Below are 12,749 nucleotides of genomic sequence, written 5' to 3'. Positions count from 1 at the left end.
ATCGTTTCTGTTCATCGATTATTAAATGTACATTGTACAGAGGACTCAATTAGATCATGATGATTTGGCAGGCTATATTTGCAAGATTTTGAAGATCGAAAAGATGACATTCGCATATAAATATGTACATTTATTATCGATGTATTTCTAATCTATCGTACCATTCGGCTGTATCGCGATATAATTTGTCGTCTATTCATCCTGATATAAAATCATATTGAGATACAGCCTTGAGATACCGTTTACATCAAGTCGCTAGAAGAAGATTGGCTTTATAACATTCTAAACTGCATAACGGTACTCCGGTTTTCGAACAAGTGTATTTTTTTGGCTGTTTGCATTGATCAACGCCACAGAGAATTTGCTTTGGTGGACTTCTTCTAAAGCAAGAAGAAATAAAGATTCATAAGTAAAATTTCTGTTTCTGTATAATCACTAGGGTTAAATCAACATCAGAGAAGATGTAATTTTATTATACTTACTCCTTGGCAGAACGAAGCGGGAAATCCTCACCAGGTGGTAGTGATATAGAACTCCCCTCGATTGTCAAACGATAAGTGACCAATGGCACTTGCCGCCTCGACAATCTTCCTTTGCTGATGACTTTGGACGCTTTGGATTCTTGCTTCTTAAGCAGTCTCTCCATTGTCTTTTTCTACAATTCGAGAAACGTATTCATCTTTTGTCCCTTAACTGGCTATAGAAGTTTAGTTAATTCAAACTTAACCACAAGCAATGTGTACCTTATCCTTCTCCCTCTTTTCATCAGCTAATTGTTTTCGTTTCAGAGACTTCAAAGCGGCTTTCTGTATAGCTTCCGCAGTCATGACTTTTTCCTTATAACCAGTCGGTAATGACATCAGCTGCTCGACACTTTGATTCGGCTCCGTGTCAGTCTTCCTCTCAAACATTGCTCTCTGTCGAGCTGTCATCAGTTTGGGATCCTTTGGCTTAATTTTCTTTAATTCATCGTCAACCTGAGGAGAAATGTTCAGATAAACTCGTTACGTTCTATTATAGCTAACATCTTGACGGTTGTTGTCATACATGTTTGAATTCTTTCTGTCATTGGTTGCCGCTTTGTAACAAAAATACTTGTCGATAACAACCGTTTATTTAACTATGCAATATTATGGAGGATTATGAAGGATGTATAGATAGATTTACGGATTTATGTACAAGGAGGACGTTCTTCTCTTTAGATATGGTCCAATCAAATGGTTCATCTCGCTGACATTTAGCTAAAATTTTTTGCCTTAAATACAGCCGTCAAAGTGTTAACAAAGTATGTTCATGTAGGTATGGTGTAAGACACAGATAATAGTTTTTATACTTGGGCTATGCAAGCGAAATACCTCTTCAAGTTTACCAGATTCAATAGCATCCAGCCATCTTTCTTCTTCACTGCTGGTGCCACTATCTCTGCCCTTGTTACCTTTGGGAATTTTCTTCTTTGTGGTTGCTTTTGGAGAAGGCGCGGTACTTGTTGTAGGTGTATTTAAACTGCATGCTTTTAATATTTTTTCTCGTTTGTCTATATTACTATAAATATCAATATTAATAAGATAAACATGATAAGAATTTGGGAACTTTGAATAATTTCTATTTGCTTCACACGATACCTCCTCTCATCTTCTTTCTTCACTTTTATTCTAAAACTTTTCTTCCTATCGACATCAGCTGAGATATCGGCAAAATTATCGCTGTCATCATGCATGAGCTTCTTCTTCTTGTGCTTTTTATGCTTGTGCTTCTTGTGTTTCTTCTGCGGCGGGACATCGCTCGTATCTGATACACATATATTTCTTCAATATAGAGAGTCACAGAGAATAAATTATATTGTTCACAAATAATAATAATACATCGTGTAGAAATTTACCTAAATTTATTTCCTCTTCTGTGCTTACGTCTTTCGACTTGCCCATCGTATTAGAGAGAGAGAGAGAGCCGTCAAATCTGATAATTACTTTAACAATGAATATTGTTGTAACACGTATTATAATATTTACGATCAAGATCGTTATTGTATAAATATAAGTAAAACTATTGCATCGGAAGAAGAACACGAGGAGGTTAGGTTGTCAATTGAATTTTGGTCGATAATCGAAATGCAAGTCGATTATCTTCTCGATTACAAGTATTTCGATTAATTCTCGGTGCAGCACCGCTAGATGACGCTAGGCAGGGCGAGAGTGCTATTGGTTGCTTTTTTTTTACGTCTAGCAAATTCGTTTCAATTTGATTGATCAGTCGACGATTACTGTACCGTTTTTTTCATACGCATAATCTAAACACACATTGTCACTGTCTGAATCTTTATTATCGATGTGAATACTTCATCGAGCTACCTCCGACGCGCGCATGCGCGTAAAGCACTCTGCCTGTCTGACAACTTGCTGCTCAAAGTTGCAGCTTCACGTTTTCTTTCCAATCGCGTACATGTTCGAGGTTGTAGCAGTTGTGACCAGCTGGCAGACGAAGGTTACGTGTCTGGCATCTCCAATTTATTCGATCTTGTCATTGGTGATTCTTAGTGCATAGCACATCGGACAGATTCGACCATGGCATTGTCGAGAATTAACGCTTTAGATGTGATGAACGCTCTGACTCGCGCCTCACGAGCAGGTATGAATTATTTTTGCAAATATACCTCGACATTTTATTTAAATTTTAATTTATATCCGTGTATTAGGTATTATTATTTGATATTGTATATCAAATATCGTTGTTAAACACAACATTCTGTGTCTTAGTAAACTACAATTATCTATTTATATTGTCTATTTTATGTATTTCGATTATTACACTTCAAATGTTTGAAGAAACAAGTAGTTAGAAAAACTAATGCCGGTATTCGTAGTCGAATCTTATATTTAAGTTCATTTTCAGATGCTAAGCTGTTAATTTTATTGGCTACGAAGCGTCTGAAGATGAACTTAGATAGTCTTAAATATAAGATCCGAATGCTTGTCTAAATGTGTTTTTTTTCTGTCTCTTACCTTGTGCTCATTATTTGCTTCACAAATTCTTCTTGTAGAATTAATTGCATATTTTTCTGAAGAATATTTAGATTACGATATGTATTTGAGGTCTACTTTGAAAGATCCATAATTTGAGCAGCAAAGTTCATAACGGAATTTTGTTTGTAAGGGAGTGTCTAAAAAGATCAGGAATTAAATTGATAAATATATACGTGTGATTACTTGATTACTCAATTAGCAAAGTGTGATAAAGTACGATAAAATCGCATTTACATATTGTTTTTGGAACCACAAAAATTTATTTTGCATTGTAGCAGCATTGGCAACTAAGATAGTATATATTGCTTTCTTAGCTTTCTCTATAACAGATATGTATATATCCAAAATAGAAATGATTACTTTTAATAATTACACTACCACAATTGTTGCTTTAATTATTATTGAAATATTTTATCTTATCAAGCTCTTATGTCTCTTCAAGATGTACATTGAGCGGTGACATTCAAATTACATAATAATCCTATATGTATATAATACATAGAATAAATCATATAAGGCAGATGTAAATTTAGTACAAATATATTCTGACGACTATCAGTTTTGGAAATATATCAAGATTTCACAAAACATCCTAAGATTATCCTGAACGCACTCTGGATGATTTTGAGATATCTTGTGCTATCATATGGTTCATCCTATATCGTTTAATAGCTTTATCATTCTAATAACATTTTTGCATCATAAAGGTCAAAGCAAACTCCAATCATGATCCGTGCGGAGGAAGAATTCTATATTAGATTGGTCAGTTTCCTTCTTCGTGCGACTTCGCGGGTCAGAGAAATGATATTCACTCGCGTCGTTTTCCAATCCGTCCATTGCAAATTCCAGCGATGGCTCTGGAGATGCAGCGCGCGACTCCGGCGGCGATTCATCGCGAGCAGCTGCATGTGACGAGCGTGCGTCGTTACCCGGAGCCGCCGCAGCTGGACCTGCCGAGCAACATGCGCGACATATTCGCCAACGAGACGGGCCGCTTCACACCGGAACGGGCGCGCGACATCGCCCTGTACAGCGAGAACGGCGGCCTGGCGGTCGCGAACGCCACCGGCTACCCCAAGATCCACGACAACGGTCACGTGGACTCGTACGACTGCTTCGGCGCGGTCAGTCTCTGCGGCACGATGCAGACCAACGTGCCCAAGCCGTATCGCTCGCGCGGCACGCACGCGTGGGTGCTGAGGTCCACCCATCTCAACATGCCCGGCGGTCAGTGGACCCGCGGCGGCAAGTACATCGCCGAGGACATGCAGAGATCCCACTACCGCAACCTGCGTCCGGAGTCGTGTAAGAGCCGCTTTTGCTTTCTCTCTCTCTCTGGGTAGAGGTGCTTTCATTCTTTCTCGAAATATCGGAAGGAAAGAGCGAGCAAGGTGGATCCGATAGAAAGGGACGTACCTCTAAGTGGATTCCGAATTTTCTTCTCTCTAAAAATGAGTCACTTTCTTTTTTTTAACTTATTCACTCGTCCTTTTTTCCTACTGGACTCACCTTATATATGAACACACATTGCTAGTAAACTCGACATTGAGATCTTCGGATATTTGCGTTCTTGTAACTAACAACAATCTGACGATTCCTGTGCTCCTCATCTAGGACTCAAAGAAACTCAGTTACATCCGAAGCGATAACGTTAGAAACCGAGCGAACCGTGACTAGGGCATTGGAGACTCACATGGTGGAATTGTGTTGCCGTTCAGGTTCAGGTTCTGCAATTAACATTTCCATAATGAGGCAGCTTTTGCGAACGACACATGGGCCGGTGCGGTACACCATCAGGGTGACATACTCGACCGACGCGTCCAAAACGCTCAAGGATGGCGTGAAGGACCAGACGCAGGCGTCAAAGCTCGCAGTGTCGAAGCGGGACAGATTCCGACTAATGCTAAGGGATTACGGAGTCACCATGTTCGTCTTTCATATAACTATCTCGTTGATAAGCCTCGGTGCTTGCTACATGGTGGTCGTTAGGTTAGTCTGCCGTGTCCGGGACGATCCAGAAATCGCCCACTTTCTGGACATTCGACCGAATGAGAGAAAGAGAGAGATCTTTTCCGGAAGACAAAGTGGATTCCAAATGCCTCGGAGTGGGCGACCTCTGGAGCACTCCTTGTACTCTGCTTCTCGCGCATCTTCCCTTTAACATTTTCTGTACTCTTCATGGTACGACTTGCAGGATAAAATATCTGACTTCTCTTTCGTCTCTTATTCATTTTTATCATACAGAATGTCCCATTTTGGAGATGAAAATTTTGAGAACGAAGCAGTTGACAAAAAAAAATTCGGACAAAAGTTGTAGGGTTTTGGGGGGGGGGGGCGTAAGTTGGTGATCTTAACTTTGTTGCATAATCGGTCGCAACAGTTCTTTTTTTGCATATTCGGAACGCACGAAAAATATGACGAAGCGAACCTGTGATTCACGAATATGCACAGAGGTCAGACAGCTGACAAAATTAGACATGTACATGTCAAAATTACATACACAATCTTGACAACTGTCTGACCATCTACTGCGCTATGTTCGTAGGTTCGCTTCGTCGTATGCAATGAATTTTCTCAAAAGTTTCTTCTATGTTTGCTCACAGTGATCGATTCTACCTGTCATTCTACGTACAAAAATGTTAATAAGGCGAATACTTTACGAGACATATCTCATATCTTGTGCTGAAAACTATCGGAATAAAAAGTGAAATACTTTGAAAAGTACTCACTTTTTGATGATCTCATCCTGGTATTTTTATACGTAAAATAAACAGAAATCGATTTGTGTTAAAAAAAAAAACTATACAGTTCTATTTAAAAGAATGATGTTGATTTTGAATTATTGATGACGAAATTGAGGTCATCAATTTATAGCCCTCTCAAAACCCTACAACTTTTGTCCAAACCATTTTTTATCAATTGTTTTCAAGATATTTCACTGTTTCCATTAAAATGAGACACCCTGTGTAGATTAGTTTTATGATCATATAGATGCTATTGATCATTTAATTTTTATTGTTCAGTTTTTCAGAAAAGCATCTCGAAGATGTTCGCTTGTTTTTGATTTCAGCGGAGTAGACGTGATGTCGTTCGCGCGAAAAATTACAGGCGGCAGCGAGGAGGTGGACAAAATAATAAAAGTGTCGACGGATTTCGTCATAGCATACACCGTGCACAAAATACTCGCGCCTGTTCGTATATCGATAACCCTGGCAGTAACACCGCTGCTCGTGAAGTATCTGAGGAGAATTGGCTTGCTCAAAATACCGAAACGACCGACATCTTCGAGCTCTAGTCGTTCCTACGGCTGTTCTCGCTACAAAACATAACATCAAAAAACCACGAATGTCGCTGCGAGGAGAAAATTTATCTAACCGGTAACTGGTGTTTATATTTAGTTTATATCGGTGTTATAATAGTAAATAACACGAATGTGATTTTTCTACGAGATCGCTTGTAATTAGCCGCGTATTTTTTACAAATTCAAATCGAATTGGTAGTTCGTGAAGTTTGCAAATCTTGTCACCATTTGAGTACTATCAAGTTGAAACAGAGGAGATCTATTTTTTTCCCGTTTCATTTGTTAAATTTGAATTCATACGTCGTACACGCATCATTGCACGATTGAGCGAGTGTGAAGAGATACACGAATTTACATGAATATTCGGGCGTTATCGATATTTTTTGTAAGATCGTTACCTGTAAATAAAAAAATATGTTAAAAGAGCACGAGAAAGCTTCTTTACATATGCACCTCATTTATTATATAAAGAATATAGCGATCATAATTTACATATCGTCACGTAATATATTTCTCGCACGATAATATTCAAGTTTGACGGCACTCATAAAAGCATTCCAGATGCAAAATCGAAATTTCCCAAAAGAACCGTCTTGCACTTTCGTTTCTTTTGCAGGAGCTTTCTATTATAAATTACACGTGCACGCACGATACATACGAAATATTGCAGATTGCATGTTAAAGTTACATATTTGTAAGATCATATTTTTGGAGTTTCATTCATCGAATGAAAGCCGAACGACTGAAACAAAAGTCAATATTGGAAACGCTAAAAAGATGCAATTGCAATATTTCTCGTTGATGTTCTTGTGAAGTATTCGTATGTTACGTGCGTGTACCGTGATGTATATATATATATATATATATACACATTCGATATATATATATATATATATATATATACACACACACTATATATGCTTTTATGTCTAATTATACACGTATTATTCGCAGAGCGAATTTTTTTTTGCACGACGTACACAAAAGCTCGGCAGTTTCGATGGACGAATTCACGGTTTGTTCGCATAATCGTTTTAAATCGCGCGTAGGAAATGTGTGACGCTGTCGTACACCTTCATGGCGACGCGCACGCGTCGCATATATATGTACAAAATTCTTTAAAAATATATTATAATACATAGAGAGAGTAAAGAATTAAAAAAAAAAAAACATATATAATTATATACAGTTTGTTAATCTAAAAGGTATTACACTTCTTACGGGTTCAAGTTTTACAATCTCGCTGAGATTCCGTCGGGAGGCGGAAATACTGTCGTATTATTATTACAGCAGTAGACCCGTTGTCACCGCGGTGAAAAAGAATTGACAGTCCTTAGCAAAAGGGGCTCTTAATGAGTAGATGTAAAAAGAAGCTGAACGGAGAACCGTCAGAGAGTCTCTTCGCCTGAGTATTATTGTTTTTTACGCGTCTTCTAAATGCGCCTCAAAAAAAAAAAAACATTAAGCGTAATAGAATTCAGTTCTGCGTAATCGATGAAAATTAGAGAACGGGAGAATTCGACGGTGGAAAATAACGTAGAGCAGGGATCGATCGTTACGATCAACTTATTAAGCGTTCTTAGATTTGAGCTTACAAAAGTCGAACTCACTCGCGACTTGATTTGCGATGACGTCTGATAAAATTCTATTCCGTCAGGGAAACGTTTGAATAATCAATGTTATAGATGTATTTGTCAGATGCATCTATAAACATTCAATGTTACCCGTTTTATACGGTGACTTACACGGTAAGACGCAAGTAAAATTTCATCAAAAATCTCGTCGTCGTCTCGTGGATTCGCCACCGACGTATCGTGCGGCGTAGATATCGAGTCGCATGAAATTGATCCGGCGCAGAATGCGTTAAACGTCCTTGGATATCGGTTATTTCACGAACTTTGGACACTCGCGGCTCGTGTGTATGTGTTGACGACGGTCGTTTGAGCATATTCAACTTAAACGTAAAATAGAGTCGAGAGCTCGTAACGACGGACGAGATAAACGAACGTTACTTAACAACGAACAAACATCGTCTAATAATACTTTCGAACTGATCGACACACATTTCGAGTACTCACAGTCTCCCCCAGAGATATTTTTACACAGATTCGCATATATCACATGCGTTCGGCTCCGAAAATCGGAGAAATTCATTTTGGCACAGCATTATCGATACGTGCTTTTGATTACGTACGTACAAGAAAAACGACGAACGTAACGTAATAATGAAATATTGCAGCATTCGACGACGATTGCCATCGATAAAGCAGGAGTTCCCCGGAATTTCAGAGACCGCAAATGTAAAGACAATTGAAATCCGTCGACTTTTCCATCAGCGTAAAGCGCGGTGTCGATTCGAATTTTCGCTCATAAGTCGTGATAAAAAAAGAATAAAGACTAGATGTTCTTCGGATGGAAGAACGTGTCCCTGGAAGGCGCGCGGGGGAGGGGGAACTTCTGCTGCTAATAACGCAGTCATCTCGTTAAATATACACATCTCAATAATAATAATATCGTAAGTAGGCTCGCGAGATGTCATCCCGAGCGTACTTTTAGCGTCAAGAGAATTCTCCTCCCTCTTTGTCTCGCAAATACTTATAATCGCAAAGATCTACGCAGGAGGATTACGGAGGGACACAACGCGCCAGTACTGTTATTCTGCGCAAAGTCGAACGATTATCATTTTCGTTATCTCTTTGCGGCACCACACGCCACAGCAGAGGCCTTAAAACGTAGAGAAACGCTGAAATCCTCCCCCGAAGAGATTCAAGATTGGCAGTTCCTACATACATCAGCCATAGTAAGCTTATCGAAGGGGGGATTACTAAACATAGGCCTCGTTTCGGCGTCCTTGTATGTGATGGAAGAACTGCTTCCAACTGGTAAGCGTCTTCTTGGACCACACCCAGAAGCTGCTGGTGATACCGACAATCATCGCCATTAGGTACTTGATCATGAATACCTCGAATTCGGGCCTGTAGCCGAGATCGCGCGTACGTTCTCCCACCGGACACGGCAGGGAGTAGAGGGATTGCAGTCCCGGTCGCGAGCATATCTCCATATTCCACGTAAGCATCCACTGATCGAAATACGTCTGCTCGTAGAAGAGGCAGGCGATTACGATCATGGCGGGCACGATGTAGAGCACGGAGAAGATGCCGATGCGTATCATCAGTTTCTCCAGCTTGTCCGTCTTCGTGCCGTCGTGCTTCATGACCGTGCGTATGCGAAAAAGCGACACGAAGCCGGCCATCAGGAACAGGGTGCCCAGGAAAAGGTAGACGCACAACGGCGCCAATACGAAGCCTCGCAGCGCTTCCACGTTCCAGAGACCGACGTAACACACGCCCGACAGTGTGTCACCTGTGGACAAAAATCCTTCCTGTGTAATGTCTGGATTTAATAATCCTACTTTCATTAAACTCACATCCTCAAGAAACAAATATCTCAAAGTTCTTCTTGTTCAATGTATAGTAAGCAAACGTTTTCTTTCATTTCCTTACAATCTCTCGAACAATACAAACTTGATCTCCTCACCTTCCACTTTTCCCATAGCTAAGATAGTGACGGTCTTTACGGCTGGTGCAGCCCAGGCGGCCAAGTGGAAGTACTGCGAGTTCGTTTCGATCGCCTCGTGCCCCCATTTCAGGCCGGCTGCCAGGAACCACGTGAGGGTGAGGATGACCCACCAGATACTCGAGGCCATGCCGAAGAAATAGAGGACCATGAAGAGCACGGTGCACAGCTCGTACTTGGTACCCTGAGTTATCGTCGACGCCATCTGTATGCGTATCCCCATAGGCGGTGGGAAGGGCTCTCTGCACGATATGGAGTTGCCAGCCGCCCATCCGACCACGTAAGCCAACGATACCATCAGGTAACACACCGACAAGAAGATGATGGGCCTCTCAGGATACCTAGGATTCAACGGTTTTTAGCAAATACGCGACGAACAGAAAGGTGACAATCTCACCTGAATCTATCCGTGTCTATGAGAAACGTCAGAAAAGTGAAGAAGCACGAGGCTGCGCAGATGGAGGCCCAGGTGCCCACCCATATTCTGGAGAACCTTTTTTCCCTGTCGGTGAAGAACATACCGTCGCAGGGCGCTCCGCAATCAGGTTCCACCTTGTTGCCGACCTTCAGCGAATAACCCAGCCCGTGGGGAACCTTGAACTGAACCGGACAGACGAAGCCAAAGTCCCTGGCGCCTAAGGCAAAGCCACCGGCGGCAGCGCCATATGACTTGGATCCTTCGTTCCAGGACGGCTGGAACTCCGCCACCGGCATACGAGGCGGCGGATAGGCCGGACCGGCAGACTCCGTCTGAGTCGACGTGTCATTGGTCCCGACGCAGAGATCGGGACCGCCGTTTTCCGGCATCTTGGAGCAGTCGAGGGCCTCCGGCCAGGCGAAGCCGAACGTGTTCATCAGGCCCTCGCAGCCGGAACGCGCGCTCTCGCACAACGACCGGCACGGCGGTATCGCCTTCTCGATGATGGTGCAGACCGGCGCATAGACGGTGCACAGGAAGAAACGCAGATCCGGGCTGCACTTCATCTTGACCAGCGGCGCGTACTGATGCACCTCAGCGCCGGCGTCCTCCTGCTTCTGGTGATTCATGAGATTCGGCATTATGGTCTCGTTGTACGGGATGTTCATGCAGAGGTTAATGGTGATGGGCTCGCAGCGGCCGTGATGAGCGAGCGGATCGCCACCGCCGCCGTCCATGGCGGTGGAGTGCAGAGTGGCCGTGACGGCCAGCACGCTCGACAGGACTCCGATCGCTGTGGTCCACAGCATCCTGCGTGTGTCCTAGCTTCCCTTCTCCGCGAGCACGACTCAATCCGCGTGCGTCACCAGCGTCGGCCGTTCATTTTCGATGCGTACAGCGCGACGGAGGTGAAGGAGAGAGCGACGGCGGCGGTGGTGGTGGTGCGGATGATAACGACGGATGACGGAGGCGCTCGCCAAAGCGAGCAGGCGGTGTAAACAGTTATGGTGGCCGCGCTATCATCTCCCTGCTGATTAGGCGTTGATTGGCCGCCCGAATGGGCCGATGCTCGATTGAGCATCGGTCGACGTTTCATCCCTGCGAAAGGATCGCTCGAATGCGGCATTTCAAATTCAATTTCTTTCACGAGCTTGAGGAACTTCGGCTAATTTTCATGAGGATAATCGATGAATAATAATGAAAACTTCCAGTCCTGTCATTTGTTTAACCGTAATAATCGGGAAGTTAGTGATTTCTGCATTAGCTAGACAGAGCGGGTGATATTTGAGACTGACAGCGATTTTAAATCGTTGATTAGATGAATACAGGTGTGGTAAGCTTTTACTCTTTCGACCTGAGCGATCAGATCTAATATAGTTCCTGATAAAAGGCGTTTTCATAATAACAACTTTTGAAATTGCGATATTTGCTAATGTTGGGAACGTTTTTTGCTGAAATTTATGTTACAATGTCAGTGCTTAGAGCCGAAGATTAAGGCAGAATTCACATCATGGCAGAAAAGCAGCAGCCAATCAAAACTCGCGCTGGTAATCGACGGTTTCTGCTTTATTTATTATTTTATCTAGCTTACTAGATTACGAATGTGCCGATTGGTCGGATAGAGAATTTCTAGAGTCCCTAATATTTTCTCTAGATGCAATATCATCCTCAATGAGCGAACATCGATGTTTGAAGAGCATTCTGCCCATCCTGAATATTCGTACATCATGCTGCTTTGGAGCTTGATCTATTCGCAGAATAATCATGCAATAGTCATGATGCACGAGTATTCAGAAATAATATGAAATTTAATATAAATAATTAATAAATAATGCAATTTAAATAATAAATATAATTTGAAATTTCCGATATCACTATAGAAATGGACACAATCTGAGGATGTCTTAGACGATTTTATTCCATCGGTCCCTTGTGCGTTAACACACGTCACAATCTGTCACGAGCCTTTACAGACTCGTACGTAAATATAGTGGCCGGTATTCATAATTGGATTTTACAGATAAATTTTAAGTTTATCTATAGATGCTTCGTAGCCAATGAAATGAACCGTGGAACATCTGAAGATAAACTTAAGATGGTCTTAAATGTAAGATTTGACTGATAAATATCGATCAATGCAGAGCGCTTGATGGGACGAGATACAATTTTTTATATTATTAATATTTTCATATCGATTATTATATTAAAGATATTTTAAACGCCATTATCTTGTGTATATCGGCAAATCAGTTGTAATAAATGAATATTCACTACAAAAAAATTATCATCTCTCTCTCTCTCTCTCTATCTCCCTCTATTTTACAGTCTTTGCATTTCTTTCTCATATAAGGGCCTTAATAGTACTCAATATTTTTGTGACGTATATACTTCACTAGATAGCAGTGGGACAAAATCATTCCTTTCCACACACTGA

The 12,749-nt window shown here is 41.6% G+C and overlaps 3 protein-coding genes across 4 annotated transcripts; 1 reads left to right on the top strand and 2 right to left on the bottom strand.

Moving 5' to 3' along the window:
• Positions 1-54: 54 nt before the first annotated feature.
• Positions 55-2,091, bottom strand: LOC106750177 (INO80 complex subunit B). Its single transcript, XM_014630315.1, has 6 exons — positions 1,880-2,091; positions 1,623-1,788; positions 1,356-1,542; positions 744-977; positions 483-655; positions 55-380 (listed from the first exon to the last, which is right to left on the bottom strand). The coding sequence occupies exons 1-6, from the start codon at positions 1,923-1,925 to the stop codon at positions 248-250; spliced, it is 939 nt and encodes a 312-aa protein (XP_014485801.1). The 5' UTR covers positions 1,926-2,091; the 3' UTR covers positions 55-247.
• Positions 2,092-2,197: 106 nt separating this feature from the next.
• On the top strand, positions 2,198-6,747 carry LOC106750176. Of its 2 annotated transcripts, none has more exons than XM_014630314.1 (4): positions 2,198-2,625; positions 3,870-4,325; positions 4,739-4,946; positions 6,091-6,747. In XM_014630314.1, exons 1-4 carry the CDS (start codon positions 2,562-2,564, stop codon positions 6,347-6,349), a joined length of 987 nt encoding a protein of 328 aa, XP_014485800.1. In that variant the 5' UTR covers positions 2,198-2,561; the 3' UTR covers positions 6,350-6,747. The 2 variants fall into 2 exon arrangements, with proteins under 2 accessions (XP_014485800.1, XP_014485799.1); XM_014630313.1 differs by having other exon boundaries at positions 4,739-5,009.
• An 11-nt stretch (positions 6,748-6,758) lies between these two features.
• LOC106750175 (frizzled-7) lies at positions 6,759-12,400 on the bottom strand. The gene is made up of 3 exons (XM_014630312.1): positions 10,295-12,400; positions 9,859-10,238; positions 6,759-9,684 (listed from the first exon to the last, which is right to left on the bottom strand). The coding sequence occupies exons 1-3, from the start codon at positions 11,122-11,124 to the stop codon at positions 9,146-9,148; spliced, it is 1,749 nt and encodes a 582-aa protein (XP_014485798.1). The 5' UTR covers positions 11,125-12,400; the 3' UTR covers positions 6,759-9,145.
• Positions 12,401-12,749: the final 349 nt, after the last annotated feature.

The sequence above is a fragment of the Dinoponera quadriceps genome, unplaced genomic scaffold, assembly GCF_001313825.1.
Source record: "Dinoponera quadriceps isolate SergipeBrazil2010 unplaced genomic scaffold, ASM131382v1 scaffold5109, whole genome shotgun sequence".
In the NCBI taxonomy this organism is placed as follows: domain Eukaryota; kingdom Metazoa; phylum Arthropoda; class Insecta; order Hymenoptera; family Formicidae; genus Dinoponera; species Dinoponera quadriceps.
The sequence above is the reverse complement of the archived record's forward strand: the minus strand, read 5'-3'. Positions and strand labels throughout refer to the sequence as shown.

Coding starts and splice junctions, on each gene's coding strand:
- LOC106750177 (XM_014630315.1), bottom strand. CDS start 1,925: ATGGGCAAGTCGAAAGACGTAAGCACAGAAGAGGAAATAAATTTAG. Junction 1,789..1,879: donor AGAAGAGGAAATAAATTTAG/GTAAATTTCTAC, acceptor TATGTGTATCAG/ATACGAGCGATGTCCCGCCG. Junction 656..743: donor AAAAGAGGGAGAAGGATAAG/GTACACATTGCT, acceptor CTCGAATTGTAG/AAAAAGACAATGGAGAGACT.
- LOC106750176 (XM_014630313.1), top strand. CDS start 2,562: ATGGCATTGTCGAGAATTAACGCTTTAGATGTGATGAACGCTCTGACT. Junction 2,626..3,869: donor GACTCGCGCCTCACGAGCAG/GTATGAATTATT, acceptor TGCAAATTCCAG/CGATGGCTCTGGAGATGCAG. Junction 4,326..4,738: donor CAACCTGCGTCCGGAGTCGT/GTAAGAGCCGCT, acceptor GTTGCCGTTCAG/GTTCAGGTTCTGCAATTAAC.
- LOC106750175 (XM_014630312.1), bottom strand. CDS start 11,124: ATGCTGTGGACCACAGCGATCGGAGTCCTGTCGAGCGTGCTGGCCGTC. Junction 10,239..10,294: donor ATAGACACGGATAGATTCAG/GTGAGATTGTCA, acceptor GTTGAATCCTAG/GTATCCTGAGAGGCCCATCA. Junction 9,685..9,858: donor AGCTATGGGAAAAGTGGAAG/GTGAGGAGATCA, acceptor TTTTGTCCACAG/GTGACACACTGTCGGGCGTG.